Source organism: Diachasmimorpha longicaudata, chromosome 3, assembly GCF_034640455.1.
Source record: "Diachasmimorpha longicaudata isolate KC_UGA_2023 chromosome 3, iyDiaLong2, whole genome shotgun sequence".
Taxonomy (NCBI): Eukaryota; Metazoa; Arthropoda; class Insecta; order Hymenoptera; family Braconidae; genus Diachasmimorpha; species Diachasmimorpha longicaudata.
In genome coordinates, this window is record NC_087227.1 from 5,162,518 (window position 1) to 5,179,721 (window position 17,204).

At 37.7% G+C, this 17,204-nt stretch overlaps 2 protein-coding genes and 1 long non-coding RNA gene across 12 annotated transcripts; 1 reads left to right on the plus strand and 2 right to left on the minus strand.

Annotated features, from left to right (window-relative positions):
- Positions 1 to 21: 21 nt before the first annotated feature.
- Positions 22 to 13,520, minus strand: LOC135160145 (golgin subfamily B member 1-like). Of its 3 annotated transcripts, XM_064116357.1 has the most exons (9): positions 13,244 to 13,520; positions 11,816 to 11,991; positions 10,464 to 11,723; positions 10,154 to 10,262; positions 9,656 to 9,784; positions 1,668 to 9,249; positions 1,110 to 1,273; positions 908 to 962; positions 22 to 713 (listed from the first exon to the last, which is right to left on the minus strand). In XM_064116357.1, the coding sequence occupies exons 2-9, from the start codon at positions 11,978 to 11,980 to the stop codon at positions 689 to 691; spliced, it is 9,489 nt and encodes a 3,162-aa protein (XP_063972427.1). In that variant the 5' UTR covers positions 11,981 to 11,991; positions 13,244 to 13,520; the 3' UTR covers positions 22 to 688. The 3 variants fall into 3 exon arrangements, with proteins under 3 accessions (XP_063972427.1, XP_063972428.1, XP_063972426.1); XM_064116358.1 differs by lacking the exon at positions 13,244 to 13,520 and having other exon boundaries at positions 10,196 to 10,262; positions 11,816 to 12,034; XM_064116356.1 differs by lacking the exon at positions 13,244 to 13,520 and having other exon boundaries at positions 11,816 to 12,034.
- On the plus strand, positions 12,406 to 17,141 carry LOC135160158 (TBC1 domain family member 14-like). 8 transcript variants are annotated; one of them, XM_064116388.1, is made up of 3 exons: positions 13,689 to 13,826; positions 14,218 to 14,444; positions 14,918 to 17,141. In XM_064116388.1, exon 3 carries the CDS (start codon positions 15,068 to 15,070, stop codon positions 16,253 to 16,255), a length of 1,188 nt encoding a protein of 395 aa, XP_063972458.1. In that variant the 5' UTR covers positions 13,689 to 13,826; positions 14,218 to 14,444; positions 14,918 to 15,067; the 3' UTR covers positions 16,256 to 17,141. The 8 variants fall into 8 exon arrangements, with proteins under 8 accessions (XP_063972464.1, XP_063972457.1, XP_063972458.1 ...); XM_064116391.1 differs by having other exon boundaries at positions 14,218 to 14,326; XM_064116390.1 differs by having other exon boundaries at positions 14,218 to 14,322.
- Positions 13,702 to 14,531, minus strand: LOC135160170 (uncharacterized). Its single transcript, XR_010298517.1, has 2 exons — positions 14,234 to 14,531; positions 13,702 to 14,091 (listed from the first exon to the last, which is right to left on the minus strand). It is a non-coding gene; the product is annotated as an uncharacterized LOC135160170 (long non-coding RNA).
- Positions 17,142 to 17,204: the final 63 nt, after the last annotated feature.

Sequence of the window (17,204 nt, forward strand, 5' to 3'; positions counted from 1 at the left end):
ATAATTCATCAATACTAGCAATTCCACTCGATGAAAATTTAATTTGAATGTACATTGTCTCCTTCCGGTGTTAGTAAATACACTTTCAATATTGTTTTATACAATTAAACTATATATTATGATTATAAAACAATCTATTACATTGCTGTTCTTCGTCTTGTGTTCCACTCTTCCCTTCTCATGTCATAAATATATTTTCATCACGCTGTGCGAAAAAGTAACTGTTTACGCTTTTCAACACACATTGTGATGAAAAAAAACCCATTAAATACCCGTGAGAAAAGGGGTTTTTACCTCGTGGGATTCATCACTTTCCTTCAACTCATGCTATAACTTTCCGACGAGTCAAAAACTACTTTTCTACCCTCATATCAGCATATACTTTTTCTCTTTTACATAATAAAGGCACCAACTTTAACCAATTGTAATTTATAAATTAAACATCACCGATACAATCACATTCATTTAAAAGCTCCAACGGATTTAATGTACAAATACAAACATTTCCTATCTCCACTTCCTTTGAAACACGAGTCAGTGGCTTAGATAATTCAATTTACATTGTTACTGAACTATTATTCCCGTCTCCGGCGTGTAACAATCAATTGGCAGTCGATTGCTTCAATTAATCGTAGGGAATGTCTTATGGAAGTTGTGGAAGTTATCCAGTTATCGGTTTTGGCTGTGGTCACATGTGGACTACTTTTGGTGTACTGCAAATAAATGAATTAGAATTGATTATAAATTATGAAATTTATATCAGTTCTCTCGCATTTTTTTGATCATTAATCATTATTTGTTATTAAGCATTGCAGTTATTATTAATTCAATTTTTCAGCCCCCCAACGATATAAAAAATGATCATCAACTGCCACATTCTTATAATTAAAGCTAATGACAACATTACCTTTTACCCCACAACCAATTTAGCAGTACGCTTGATTGACTCTGGACGTCTCGTGCTGTAATCAATGAAAAAGGGGATTAATTTTAAGTATACGATTTAACATCGTAATACGTTAAACAGTGAAACTGGAGGAGAATAGCTAGGAGAATATGTACAATATTGATTCAAGGGGACAACAATAACTCTAGCATAAAATACATACAAAGGGTGTAATTGGCGTTGATGAGTCTGGCGGCGGCATCCGGAGGAAGGGTACTAAGAGCGTCTTTGTGCGCCAGAAGGGACATTTGCTGGGTATTCCTCAATTCTCGATCATCCATCAATCGAATATCTCGTCTGTGACCCACTGTGTGCAGCTGAGACAACCTACGGGGAAGACTAGCGTTTACAGGGGAATCTGACTACTTAATAAACCATAAGCGATAATTTATAATAAAACACAGGAGTCTAAAAGTGTTATATTAACAACATGATGATAATAATAATAATAATAATACAAACATAATTATTTCATCACGCTGTGTGAACGGGCAACATAGTGGACGTGCTTCACGTGGTTAAATTTTTGAAAATAATAATTTTTTTATGATGAAAAATGAAAAGAAAGAAGGAACCGGAAGAAATACAGTCTCTGTGAACTAATGGAGATAATCGAAATAGATTTATCGTTTTTAGTTCTTATAGAGTCTCATGTTTGTCATCGTAAACACAATTGTCCGCTTATCGAAAATAATTACAATTTTTGAAAAATTTCCCTTACTTTTGAGCGAGTTCAGTTTTATCCCCCGAGGTATCCCCCTTGTCCTGAATTTTCTCTGCATCAACACTCACGGGTTGTTCCGTTAACGTCGTCACCTCCCAGCCAACTCCCCTCCTCATCTCCTCATTCATCCTTATAGCATTGGAAAGTCTCAACTGCAGAGTGTCTCTCTCTTCCAACAGTTGCATCAATTCATGAGTCAACTCTTCGCACCTCACATCCCTCTGATGAAGCATATAGAGCGCCACATCTAATTCGCTCGAGGTAAGAGATTGCTCCCTGATTCCTTGCGATGTTTGGTCAGTGGGAGAAGAGCTCGATATTTGTTTGGCTAGTGCATTCTCCAACAACGAACACTCGGTGCTCTTGCTCTCCAACTTCTTCTTCAAGGCCTCCACTTCCACCACCTTCACGTCCAATGTCTTCTGAAGATCTATCACTCTCGCTGATGGTTCATCTTCTACAACAGCCTCATGCGCACTAGGAACTTCCTGGCCCTGAAGTTGGTGAAGAGCAGAACTCAAGGACGCTTCCAACTGAGTTTTTTCATTGTACAGCGAATTCACTTTGTCCTGAAGCTCTTGGAAAATTCTTGGATACGTATTCTCGTTGAAAATGTACTTGAAATCTTCTACTTCTGCCTCCTTAAGTCTCAATTGCTCCCTCAAAGGTTCTATTTCCAAGATAATTCCCTCGTTTTCTTTACATTTGGGACAAATTTCACGATTTGGCTCGTCCAATTGTGATTGCAGATTAATGACAATGCCCTTCAGAGACGCAATTTCGGTTTCCTTCGCAGAGAGCTCCTCAAGCCTTTGATTTATTTCTGCTGTCAAAGTGTCGACTGATGCTGTTAGATGTATTATTTCTTCTTTGGAGGAAGACAAGTCGTTTTCCAGAGAGGAAATTGTCTCCTTTTTATCCACCGATTCGGTTTTCAGAGCTTCCACTAGCCATTCATTCTTATCCAGTGATTCCTTCAATGACTGAATTTCTTGATTTTGATTTTCAATACTCGACGTCAGTGTCTCACGAACCAAAGAGAGTTCTTCAAGTCTAGACGTTAATGAATCAATTTCTTCAGTTTTCTGCTGCAATGTCGCTTGCAATTTCGATGACAAATCCTTGATTTCTGCATCTTTCATGGATAATTGCCTCGACAAAAGTTCATCAGCCTCGGTCAATTGGCGTGTCAAGTCTTCTTCTCGTTCAGTTAGTTTACGAGTCAAATCTTCTTCTCGTTCAGTTAATTTACGAGTCAAGTCTTCCTCCCTCTCTGTCAACTTACGAGATAAATCCTCTTCCTGTTCACTCAATTTTCGCGACATATCTTCCTCTGTTTCCAACAATTTCTTATTTAAATTATCTACGTTGACACGACAAGTTGCTGCTTCAATCTGGGCACTTTGTAGATGTTGAATCTGCTGCCTCAATTCCGCAACTTCCTGGACTCTCACGTTTAATAGTTCAGTAACATTGGACAGAGTCTCTTGTGCTTCATTGAGATGTTGCTGAGAGGCCTGAAGATTCTCCTCCAAGAGCTTGATTCTTTCGTCTCGTTCACCTAGTTCATTCTCTAGTTCCTGTGAATGTTGTAACGCTTGGCCAAGGACAATCTCATGATTATGCTCCACCTCAATTCTCCGTTGATTCGCCATCTCCAAATTGGTCCTGCACTCTGTCTCCAAATTCTGGCATTTCTTCAGGGTTTCATCGAACCCAATTTTCATCTCGTCAGTCTGATTCTTAGACTCTTCGATTTCTCTCATCCTTTCGTTCAAGGAAATCTCAATTGCCAATCTCTCACTCTTCTCAGCTTCGATTAATGCCCTCAACTGTTCGTTCTCTGCTGCCAACATCTCCAGGGATTCGTGCAGCTCATCGTACTGTTCCTTCGAAATTTCCTCACTAGCAGTTTTTTCAGTTTCACATGTGTCAAGAGACGCTGACATTTCCCCAATATCCCTCTCAACTCCTCCGATCTTACCTGCCAATTCCTTATTTCGAATTTGAAGAACTTCAACCTCACGATCCTGACGTTCCTTCATCTCCGTAAATCTTTCGTTGGCTGCGATCAGAACGTCAATTCGTTTCAATAAATTGTCTCGCTCTTGAATGATTTTGTTGTGATCTGATCTAACTTCACTCAAGTTCTTTTCTAATTGCAATATCTGGGACTTGAGCTCATCTTCAATCGCCGAATCGAGATTGCATAAATCACTCGAGGATTGCTGTAATTTCAATTGTTTCTGAAGGTTTTCATTCTGCGCCTTAAATTCCTTGAGTTTTTTCACCAATTTTCCGCTTCGAATCTGTCCAACTTTCATATCCTCAATCAATTTGAATTTTTCATCCTCCAAATCTTTGATAGTATCACCCAACTCAGCTATTTTTGCCTTTAACTGAGTTTCACCAGTGCAGATGGGAGCCAATGGTAATCCAGATCCCAGCTCAGCATCCTGAGCATTCCAACCCCATTCCTCTTCGTCATCGAGCTTAACCTCGTCGTCTTGAACTGGAGGTGCTGATAGTTCTGACGAATGCTCGAGCCTCATTTTCTCTGACACAATTTTCAATTTATTTTCTTCACATAGAAGTGTTGCTGGTGAATCAACTAATCTCTGTTGTAACGATCGAATTGTGGATATAATTGCAGTCAATTCTCCCACATAATCATTTGTGCTCAACTCTTCAGGGTTTTCTTCATCGCCAATCAGGCGTTTTGCATCGGTGATAAAGCGAATAATCGTATTTTGCAAGTCTTCCTTCTCCCTCTTTACCCTCTCAATAGCTTCATCAGATGAGTCTTGAGATATTCTCAAGTCCTCAATCGATCTCGCAATGAACTCTTGACGCTGGAGCAACTCAGCTCGTAACTGATCATTCTCCTCGCTGAGTTGTTGAACCTGCTGCTGAAAACCGGTCACAATCGACTTTATTCCATCGGCTTCACTACACAACAGAGTTAATTCGTCATTCTTCTCTTCGAGTTGTTTGATTTCTGACTGATATGAAGACATTTCGGTGGTCAGTTGATCAAGTTTTGAGGACAATTGACTTTTCTCCATTTCGGTGTCTTCCAGTCTTTTTTTTAGAGATGACAGGTCTTCTCCGGAGGTGTCCAGGTCCCAGGGGGCCGGGGCACCGAAGAGTTTGGCAGCGTCGAATAATTGAGGGACTGCAGGGACTTCCTCAACCTCTACAGGCGCAGAATTCTCCGGGTCTTCAACAATCCTCTCCAATTTCAGATTCTCCAATTTTTTGGATAAATCATCCCTTTCCGTTTGCAATTCATTGAACTTTGAAGTCAATTGTTCAAGTTCATTCTCCGTTTCTTGATGAACCCTCGATAAATTCAAATGCAACTGCTCAAAGTGTTGAGCCAGAGCTGCAAGTTCTCGAGTCTTAATCAATTCCTCATCCAGAACAGAATTTCTATCGTTCAAATTGACCATCTGCTCGTGCAATTGCTGAATTCTCAATTCATTGTCTGAATTTTTCGCTAATAAATCATTGAATTGAGCCAATGATTTTCTAGCTTCCTGGGACTCCTCGTTGCATTGCATCTCTTGAGTCCTTAAATTCTCCCGCATTTGTAGAAAATTGGCGATTGAATTAGCCAATTCGTTGTCGAGATTCTGAATCTCAGCATTTCGCTCTTGCAATTTTCCTTCTAGTGCACTCACCAGTCCTTTACATCTCTCGCAGTGATCACAGGACTCCTGAGGATGAGAAGATGACGGAGAATTCTTCAGTGCGATTATATCATTCTTCAACGATTCAATGACTCGCAAACGTTCAACAGACTCGGCCTCTGTGTTCTCCAGGCGTTCGTGCGTTTGTGCGTGCTTAGAAGACAACATTCCAGTTTCTGTTTTGAGATTTTGAATTGTATTCAATTGATCAATGTATTCAGTCTCCATTACTTGCATTCTAACTCCTAGTTCACGAGCTTTCTCTTTGGCATCTTCGAGCTCTTGTTCTAGACTTGCTTTGAGAGTCTTGAGAGCTTCGAGTTCCGAGGTAACAGAGTCTGTCAGTAATTTGTCAGATGAAATTTCCGATTTCAAGAAATTGACCTCTTGAACCTTCTGGTCAATGTCTACCATCAGGGATGAGATTTGCCTGTCTTTATCGTCAATTGCAAGAGTCAATGCCCCGATTTGTTGATCCTTGGCAAATATTTCCGAAGACTTACTATCAACGTCTGCAGCTAAAACTTCAGTTTGCTCTTTCATAGAATTTAACGTCTCTTCTGATTGTCTCAATTCCGAACGTAATTGTTCAATAGTTTGCGACGTCGTCTGCTCATTTAACGCGATTGTTTCCTCTAAATTTTTCAATGCCTCCTCTTTCTCAATCATTTGTTCACGCAGAAATATAACTTTTTCATTAGATGAATTCAATTCCGATTCGGTAACTTCTTTGTAAGACTCGAACTCTGAAGTTATGGAATCCCTCATCAGTTTCTCACTCTCGATTGAGTGAGATTTTTCATCGATTTTAACTAAAAGTTTTTCTGTCTCTGATTGTAAGAAATTCACACGATCGTTAAGACTGATTATTGTATCGTTAGCTGTGTTCAACTCATCTGATAATTTATGAATCGTTTCCGATGCATTCGTCGTACCCTCGTAGGAATTAATCAACTGTTTTTCCAATTCCTTCATTTGATTTATCTTTATTTCCACATCAGACTGGACTTGTTGGAGTCTAGCATTGATTTCCTCTTTTTCAGATTTTTCGTGGATCCATTTCTCTTCAAAATCGTGGGCCTTTGCCTCCAGCTCTTGACATTGGGCTGTTTTTTTCTTAAGATTGGCAGCAATCACCTTCATTTTTTGCAGTTGTGCTTGACTGGTGGCATTGGCATCCTCCAAATCTTTCTCCAAATGAATTATTCGTTCTTCCAAAGATGTCTTTATCTCCAGTGTGACATTCTGTCCAATGATTCTTTCTTTCTCTTCTAGAACAGAAGTCAACTGATTACATTGACTCGTTTTGTCATTCAATTCAATGAATATTTCCTCTAGCCGTTGATTCTGCATTCCGATGTCCTCCATGTGCTTCAACTTCAGTTGTTCCATCATTCTATAAGCATCACTCAGTTCAGTCCTTATTTCCTCGATGTACGATGTCTGGTTTTCCAACTGATCATTCAGAGATGCGACTGATGATAACGCTTCTTCTTTAGCTGACATTTCAGTCGCAACTTGCTGTGCTAAATTTTCCTTTTCTTCCAGTAGAATCACAAGAGCTGATTCTTTCTCATGTAATTTTTCTATCAATTCGTTGACTCTGGAGTTGGCATCACTGAGATTCTTATTAAGATCATTAACAACAGCATCAAATCTGGTGATTGTTTCATCCTTCTGTATTATAATTTCATTCAACTGGTCAATTTTATCTACCAATGTTGATTTTTCTCTCAATTGTTCTTGTAATTTCATTATTTCTCCTTCAAAAGCTGCAGAACGATTCTCCTTTTCATTGATAACGTCATTCAATCTAGCAACTTCTTCTTTGATGGTGGCAATAACTACTTCTTTATTATCTAGTTCCATTCGATAACGTTCCCATTCACTATTTTTCTCGTTGAATTCTGTAGTAATCACATCCGATCGGATTTTCAATTCATCTATCATCGCTTTAAGTTTATCATTCTCCTGTTGTTTTTCACTGAGTTGGATATTCAGTTCATCTACTTTATCAGTCAATGTTGCAGTGGATGTCTCATGAGACGATTGTTTAGATCTCAAGACCTCAAGATCTCTCTCCACTTCCGACTTGGCACTCGTAATATTTTCAATTTCTTCTTTCAATTTCTCGATAATTAAATTAGAATTTTCCACTTCTGATTGAAGACCTGTCAACTTCTGCTGGAACTCAATAGTTGCCGATTCTGATTCCGATTTGTCTGACGCTAATGTCGACGTGCATGACTGGTATAGACTCTCTTTCTCGATGAGAGACTCTTGACAGGCATTGGCACCTTCGGCGAGGGACACCGCTGATGTATCTCTTTCTGTCAAGACTGACTGCAGGGAATTTATCTCATCCTGTAACGTGATTATCGTTACTTCGTTATTCTTCAGGGTTTCCAATAACGATTGAATTTCTGTTTGTAAAGAAGCGACGAGAGACGTCTTATTATCTAGTACTTTCTCCATTGATGTCATATTGCTGTCAAATTCTGCAGTCATTTTCTCCTTTTCCTCGTCAAGTGTTATCTCCTTGGCCTGCAGAAGGGCCTGCAACCATTCTATTTTCTTTTCCAATTCCTCCCTAATCTCTTCATTCTCCCCTAATTCAGCCTGCAGCTTGGAAATTTGAGTTTCAGTGGACATTAGAATCACTTCTTTGTCTTTCAGTCTGTCTTCAACGACGGAGACTGTTGTCTTAAACTCTCCCTCCAGAGCAGAGATAGAATCTTTTTTTACCTCGAGTTCATTTGTTAAGTAATCGTTCTCATGTTGCATCCACGATTTTTCTTTCTGTAGACAAACAACTGTGATGTTTAATTCACTAATTTCTTCTTTTAATTCATTAAGAACTTTCTCGTTGGTGTTGATGACTTCTTTTAGTAAGACTATTTCGGAATTTTTATCAGATAATTGAGACTCCAAACTGTTAATCTTTTCACTGCTCGTGTTCTCCAATTCGCTTGACTTCTGCGTCAGTTCCGACAATTCAGTTGACGACAATTGGAATTTCTCAGCAATCGTAGACTTTTCAGTTGTCAAGAATTCAATTTTCTCTTCCATTTCTGTGAACTTAGACTGAATTGATGACAAATTCTTGATCAATTGCTGACACTCCGATATTTCCTCTCGCTTTTCGGAGAGTTGTTGATCACTTTGGAGGAGATTCATTTCCAAGTTCTCGATTAGCTGTAGTTGTTGTTCGGTTGATTGCTTACAATTGGAGATCTCTGTTGCCAGAGACACAAAAGCTGGCTCGTTGCAGAGGTTCGTTAGGCTCTCCTTCAACTCTGAATTTTGGACTTCAAGGACTGCCAATCTAGTCTTGTAATCTTCTGTTTGGTGGCTGACTTTTTCCTGAAGTTTTGTCAACTCTATCACCAAATCGTTATTCTCCTGAATGAGATTGTCTATTTTATGCTGAAGATCTGCGGAGTGCTCCTGAGACTCTAATAATTTCTCCTCTGTAATAATGAGACCGTCCATTTTGGTGGATCCATCATTGTTATCTGATATTCTCTCGAATGACTCGGTGGAGTCGGTGTCTGAGGATTTTTTCTCAACTGTTGGATCCCTCTGTCTGAACTCTCGCAGTTGCATCTCTAGATTTTGATTCTGCTGAGTCAGTAAATCAACTTGTTTCAGAAGCTCGTTTCGGTTCTCTTCGATAGACTCGAAAGAGTCGACGACGGGTTGTTTATTGTCATTGGATTCGTTTTTATCAAGAGGTACAGTAGAGGTGCCTTGGGCTTTGGGGCGGTTTAGTAACTCGAGTTGGTCTTCCAACTCAACCACTTTGAGTTCAGCGGTTACTCGAAGGTTCTCACAATCTGCGTTTTCAGCCTCGAGGGCGGAAATTTCCTGTTTTACGTTGTGGAGCTCTAAAATTCAACAGAAATCATGAATCGGAGAGTGAAAGTGATGTGGTTGGCTTCGAGACGGAATATGAGAGTGAGATTTATTAGTCGAGCTGAGAATCACGTCATTACCGAGAGACAAAATTTTAATATTAATGCAAGTCATTGGACAAAAAAATTAACTGAAATGAACTGGAGTCTCACCAATATTATTTTAATCGAACCGCTGATGATTAAATTTATTGTGATGTCACATAAGACCTTTACTGTCTCAAATCATTAATCAAAGCAATTCATTAATTTGATGATTGCGGAAAATTTGGAATTTTGCAGGATTTTTTTCAGAAATTATGTATAAATAAAATTGAGCTACTTATATTGAATCGAAAAACTAAGAAGAAAAAACTGGAAAAAAAGAAGTAATAGTTACCTTGCATAAGATCCAGTTTCTGGTTCTCCAAAGCAGCAATAGCATCAACATGTGCCTGAATAGTACTAGTTTGAGTCTCAATCTTGCTCTCCAGATCTCCGACACGCGTTTGCAATTCAACTGACGACGCTGTACAAAATTGAAGACCCCATTTACACCAACGAAAGAATTCCCACACAAGCTAGCGATCTTATTTTTGCAGGAAAGTTGTAACACAAATTATATTCGAATTGTTCATACAAGTGATTCCAAAAAAAATCGTTTGAATTATTATGAATGAGCAAATTCGTGTCACAACTTCACCAACAACACATCCTTCTGAATATCTAAATTTAAATTTGAGTGAGGTAATCTTTGACTAATATCAGTAGGCATCATGTTCAATAATTCTAGTAAAAACGTTAAACAATTTTTGCACCATCACCATTGTATTATTTTGCCAGAAATCCTCAATTAAAATTGTTTAGAAAATTTTTAACTTCTCCCCATGATTCCTACCTTTAAGTTCGTCAAAGTCTACTAGACTCAGCTGTAGGTTACCTTTCTCCTCCTCCAACAGTGCAACTTGATTTCCCAGCTTTACCAATTCTGCATTAGCATCAGAAACCTATTTGGAAACAATATTAATCGTCACTTGTGAGAAAAAAACGTATTACAAAGTATTGGAATGAGGAAATGAGTTGATATGTTATCAAACACATTTGTTCTCTCAAATTTGAAGCAAACAATTGATTATAAAATTCTAAAAACCATTTGTTTACACATCTCCTCATCAAAAATAGTCGCAATAATCTAACAAATATCTAACCATTTTAAAGTTTTCTAATCGTCTGTTAAGATTCCTGAGCTTGCTCTTGTGCTGTGCTTTCAGCTTAATCATATTCTTATTCAACTCATCCAGTTCTTTCTTCAATTTCTGCAGAGTTTCACTCTCGTCAGCTCCAGCTGTATCATCCACTGTCTTCCTAAGTCCCTCAACGATTTCCTCCAACTCCATAATCCTATTATCCTTCTCTTGGTTCAGTTCATTCTGAATTTTCAAATTTTCAACAGTTTTCGTTAACTTCTCATTCTCCTCTCTAAGTACTCGATTACTCTCTTCTAGTTTGATGGCCTCGTTAATACTGTCAATCGTTCGGTCGTTCGACAAAGAAGCACCTGCCCCTTCGATCTCCGCCAGTCTCATCTCGCGCTCACCGAGCTGAACAATTAAGTTATTCACTTTATCTTTGAGACCAGTTTCTATAAGAATAAAATTCTCCTGCATCGCTGTCATTTCTCTTCTCATTTCCCCAACCATTTCGTCCGATGAGATACCTTGATCAGTCTGATCAATCGTGTTCTTCCTCTCATTTTCCATCTTATCTAGAGTTTCTTCGAGTTCAATTACTCGATTGGACTTCTCCGCCAACTGAGCCAACAAGTGTTCATGCTTATCCTTGAGGGATGTCTCCATTATCACGAAATTCTGCTGCATCGTTCTCATCTCATCCTTGGTTTCCTCCAAAGTATCTAATGTAGTTTTACCTTTTTTCGACAGATCTTCAGACATTAAAGTCACTGCTTTCATCTTCGAATCAATGACAGAATCCTTTTCCTTTAGATTATCCTGCAGATCGATGATTATGGCTTCTAATTCATGAATTTTCATATTTAACTCCTCTATTTTGTTGTCTTTCTCATGAAGTTGGTGGGGATCCTTCCCAGAGGGTTGAGGCAGTAGAGAAATAGGAGTGATAGCGATGGGGATGTAAATGTCCTTTTGCAATTCAGTCTCATTTATCTGCTTTCTTATCTCCTCAACCTTTTCTTCCGCTGCTCGGTTTGACTCGGTTATCTCTTTACTCCGTTGTTCGAAAATTTTTCGATTCTCCGCCAGTTTCTTTTGGAGCAGATGCGACTTTGCCTTTGGCGTCTTCGCCTCGCTGATGTCGTTGACATCCTCCTCATCTTCTACTTTGGGGAGGGATGAATCGAGCTTCGAAGCATCGAGGGAGGTAGAAGGGTCTGTACTGCGTCGTGATAATTTCGTTCGTGATTTTATCTTTGATAATTTGTTGACGTACTCCTGAAAGCAAAATTTAGGAGTTAATTTCATTCTTCTGAACAATATGACCGTGAGCCTAATGATTATATCACAGATAAAAATTAAATAATTACCTGGACTTCCTCCTCTTTCCTCTTCAAATCAACCTTATTTCTCATCATAATGTCTTTGTAGCTGACAACATTTGATTTATCCTGTTCCTGGGGATTGGATGCACCGATCGTGTCCGGTGCAGTATCCTCGGACAGTCCAGGAGGCTCTTCGGCACCACCCGACATCGCAACGTGTACTAACATGATAAGTAAAAACCAATTCATTATTTATTTGGGGCGATTTATGGCTTTAGACACATGAAATTATCAATACAGTCGGTGGGATTTTTAGATTATTAACTAGTAATTAACATGAATAAATATATCAGTTAAATTGAGTGGCAGTGATGTTTAACGCTGGTGACTGAGTTTGTCCGACTGTTCCCTAGTTTCGCGAACTAATTGGATAGGAGATGAGTGGGGTAAATTGCATTAGCATACTCCTATGGAAATTCCATTTTTTCAATGTTTTAAGTTCTCAGTGTGCGAAGGTCTGAGATAGTTAGAGGAGAAGGTTATTTGTTTATCGACAAGATTCAACGCAAATAAAATAAATTGACGAATTTTTAAACTGAAATAGTGTAATGGTGAAGTGATTATCATTATTGATTAGATGATAATTTAGAAAATGGTGAGATTCAAGAAGAGATAATAAGAAAATCTTTTTTTTTATTTTACTAAAGTCTGTGATGGAAGGTAAAATATATTTAAAACAACAATTATGACATTATTAATTCAACAGTATAAAAAACCTTTTTTTAAATGGTTTTGTGTTAATATTTAACCGGAATTACTAGCAATCAGACAGATGATTAAAAATTAATATTGTTTCCAAAGTCCGGGTGGATTTTCTTGAAATTGTCATGAATATTGGAGAAAAAATTGAATTTCTTGAAGAATCTAATGAGGAATCTAATCCATCGGACTTGATCATTAAAACCTAAGTTGATGAAATCTTTATCCAATCAAAACATTCGGAGAAACTCTTGGGTGTGCGTCGGTCTCATTAAAAATAGTCCTCTTACTAATCTCTATATTCAACTCTTGAATTTAAAAATTTTTGCTCTGAAATAAAGCTGCAGTTCAATTCTTCCATTTGCTGCTTCTGAAATTGATCATTGTTATCCCCGTTGTACTGAAGACACTGTCAAATTGCCAAAAAAACACAAAATAGGACAACTGTTTTAAAAAATTAGCACATAATTATAAATCAAATGATGAAGACTGATGTGAACAAAGGGATACAAAGAGTGTACAAGCCCTCAAAGAATAATTATTACCTTCAATTGTTATTAATAAAAACTGTGAAATATTGATGAATATAACCAAACTTATTGGACATCCCCAACGTCGTTCGACAACAATTGAATAATCCAGGAAATCAATAATTTTCTTTTGCGAAGTGAGCAATGATAATAATAGTAAATAATACAATTTATAGGATCTCACCTGCTTAACTATCTTCAACAATTGCAATGAATATCACGAAGGTGATACGTCAACACAATCAGCCATATTTTCCACCAAATGAACCCGATTTGCCCCACACATATAATTACCACCCATGCAATGATTAATGCACAGAAACGTGAACTAGATGCCTCACAGATTTAATTTATGTACAAATTCGGAGTCTTTTAATTAGTTGAACAAATTGGGCCACATTTTACATGAAACACAGGAGTAAATGTACACGTTTTCACTTCCTCATTAAGTGGCGCCACCTCTGCAATTGAAGATGAAATGCAAACAGACATCACTTGTGACATTCAATGGGTCCGAGAGGAGAGTGACTGAGAAACATGTGAATTGTTTATAAAGATAACTCATTTTTTCGTTAGTATATTTATCAATTCGTCCATTAGCAGTGTAAATAATCCCATTCATTATATAATGAATCTCATTAGTGCGGAGTTATCACTGAGCGTCATTACAATGTCTCGTGTGATGAATAATCGAGTGAATTTGACAGACGTCAACGGAGTTTAATTGCTTCAGGCAAATTAGTAAATTTCACTTCAACAACGATTAGGTAAAGACAATTATTATTGAAGATGTTTCTTGGTTTCGACAGATTTGCACTTAGCTAACGATTTATGAGTTTTTAATCGTTTCCTCCAAAATGTATCTTCGTCAATAATTTTGAGGTCAGGATGTTTCTCCAAAATTTCAGGGATAGAATTTTGTATTTATTTCATCAACTGCTAGACAGATTCATCTTTACGTGGGTGAAAACTGCAAGTGAACCCTCAGGGTCAACCATCAGAATAAAACATTTAACGTCCCCCGAATGGTGCCTTAAAGTTATAAATATCTTTATTGTTTGTGTCATGTACTCTAAATAATTCACCCGTGTATGAGTTTAATTGTTTTTTTTCCTTTTGCTGTTTATTTTTATTTTATTTTTTTTAATTTTCTTGCAGACGGTTCTTCACTTACCAAACAAATAAGAACGGATGCGTTAACAAGTGTTCGATGTTCAATTCTGTCAAAGCTACCGTGAAAGGAAAAAAAATCTTATTCGACGAGTGGGTGCGATAAATGTTAATGATCCAAAAAATTGCACCTCAGGAATGATTTCTAAAAGTTATAACGTTTGTCAGGAGCTAGAAATTAAAAGCACAGTTTTTTTGTGCCCGAAACGAATTTTGTAAGCCTAACAAAATGCAAAAAAACATTGAAGAATTTCCCTCTAACAGTTCGCTGTTATCAGTACGATTTATCAATACGACAAATTCCGATAGATATTTCTAGTGTATTCGCTAGGGAATTTGACCGAGACTGTGTTTTATTCATCCTGGCAAATATTTTACAGTTCTGTCAAGTAACTTTCTTTAAAAATATTGAATAGGAATGATTTAATAGACAAAATTTACGAAATATGAATTTTATTAGCAAAACCTACATTTTAAAATAAAAAACTATTCAATTTTATCTGTTCATGTCCGAGCAATAGAAGAAAATTTTGTTTCGTACACACATGATTATTTTTTTAATCATACTGAATCCATAGGGTGGGGTAATATGGACACGTTTTTATTTAGATAATAATGACGATAGTCAAATAATGTTAATAGAATGTAATGGAATTAATCTGTGAACCCTTCAACTATTTTGTTGCAGTGGAGTTCACCAGTCTCACCCAGCCCTCGATGCTTCTCAAACAAAGATCTGACCAACAAAAATCCAATTCTCCACCGAATCCAACGGCTAAAATACAAATACCCTGATACCCACTCGTCACGAGATTGATTCACAAAAAACAATGAGATTATGTTGGACAAACCCGAGGCGAAACCCCTAACCCTGGAGCTGATGAAAAATTTCTTCAGACGTCGTGAAATTTCAAGCAAACCCCTTCGAAATGACAGTATAGGCTCTCTAGGTTTGATCCAACACTCCCGTCCTTCTCATCTTCCAGCGAAGACACTAGCCGAGGAAATCAAGCACCAGAAGCAACACCATGAGATCCTGGAGTCTGTGCGGAAGCGAGAGACCCGAGAGGAGAATGAACGGAAGAAGAAACGAGAAGTCAGACTCAAAGAGGAGGAACAACTCTTGATAGATTCTAGACTCTGGACCAACGAGATTTTGCCAAATTTCAAGGAGCTGAAATCATCAAAGGAGGTGAAGGACCTCTGGTGGAGAGGACTCCCGCCCAGCATACGAGGAAGAGTCTGGAGATTGGGAATAAGTAACAGATTAGACATAGGAGACCACATTTACAATAATTGTCTTAATGACGTAAGAGAAAACATCAATCACGAGTTCCTGGTAGCGATCACGCTGGATGTGTCCAGGACATTTCCAGCTCTGTGTGTTTTCCAGGAGAATGGACCATTGAATGAACCTTTGCGGAGTGTTTTAGCTGCGTATTGTGTTTACAGGCCGGATGTGGGGTACGTCCAGGGGATGAGTTTCATCGGTGCAGTTTTAACGTTGAATATGGAGCCAAATGATGCATTCATCTGCTTTTCAAATCTACTGGACAATCCTTGTCACAGAGCCGCATTTACCCTCAATCAGACTCAAATGAATGTTTATTATAAGGTTTATACAACAGCGTTATTTACTAATTTGCCGAAAGTTCATGCTCACTTTGTCTCCTCCGGGTTGAGCCCTGATTTTTATTTACTGGACTGGGTGTACACAATTTATGCCAAGGCCATGCCACTGGACGTCGCCTGTAGGGTATGGGACATTTTTGTCAGGGATGGGGATGAGTTTTTATTCAGGACAGCGTTGGGGGTTTTGAATCTTTATCAGGGAGAATTGTTGGATATGGATTTTGTCAGGGCTGCACAGTTTTTGACAAAACTGCCTGAGAATCTACAGGCTAGTCAGTTGTTCGAGAGCATTGCATCGATGAGGGTTTGCGATGGGGGTGTTAGCTTTCAGGAAGTGGTGGATAAAGTTTCTAGGGAAAGTAGATTGGATCAGTGCAATGGTGTATTTAGTTAATATTTGATTATTTTGAACGTGTTTTGAATGTAGAATTAATTTTTCACGCTTATTGTGCGTAGTTTTTCCATTTTATGAGATAAACTGAAGAGATTATGTAATTATTGTATTTATAGTGATTGAAGTTTAGTGATTTTTTATGATTATATTCATGATTGGTGAAGAAAATAATAGTTCAAAATTTCAATATATGAATTTCGAAGGAGGGTTTAATTTCGACGTTGTTTTCTACAACTTTTCAATTATTTATATATTATAAATGGGTGAATCATCCAGTGTTCCAATGGTTGAAGTTTAATAACAACTTGAATTTGGAAAGAATTTCGCAGTGTCTTATTGAACCAGTACAGAACGCATTACATTGTGAAGAAAAGAAAAATTACGAATAAGCATTTTTTTACCTGAACGAGGTCATAAAATCATACTGGATGATTCACCCCAGAACTATTTTCGCTGAGATCTCGTTTTTTCATGTTTAATTCATTTCAGTACAGGTATTTGTCATTCAAATTAGTTGACAGATCTAGGGTGAAATGAACAGATAGTGCAATTTGTTATCTTTACACCAAAATTATTGTTTTCATTGTGTTATTTAGAACGAGTGGTGTTCATAATTGACGCATATCTATCCAACGACTAAATTGTCTCATTTCTTACTGAGAAAAACACCACACTGTATTCATAGAATGAATCATTATGAAGGGAATGAATACTCAATTGTAAACCTGGGTTTCCTCAGTTTCTCCGTACAAGGGGAATATATTTTTTAACGAAATGTTTATTGTTGGGTGATTATATTGTATTTGAATCTGAATATTGAGCAAGTGCATTGACATATTTTATAAATGAAAGAAAAAAAGAGAATAAAATAAGTATGAGAAATAAATCAACTCAAATTATTGAATAAAAGCCTTCATTATACTGTACCCAAATGCAATTATTAATACTA

Coding starts and splice junctions, on each gene's coding strand:
- LOC135160145 (XM_064116356.1), bottom strand. CDS start 12,019: ATGAATTGGTTTTTACTTATCATGTTAGTACACGTTGCGATGTCGGGT. Junction 9,250..9,655: donor GAAACTGGATCTTATGCAAG/GTAACTATTACT, acceptor GTTGAATTTTAG/AGCTCCACAACGTAAAACAG. Junction 1,274..1,667: donor AAAACTGAACTCGCTCAAAA/GTAAGGGAAATT, acceptor TCTTCCCCGTAG/GTTGTCTCAGCTGCACACAG.
- LOC135160158 (XM_064116394.1), top strand. CDS start 15,068: ATGTTGGACAAACCCGAGGCGAAACCCCTAACCCTGGAGCTGATGAAA.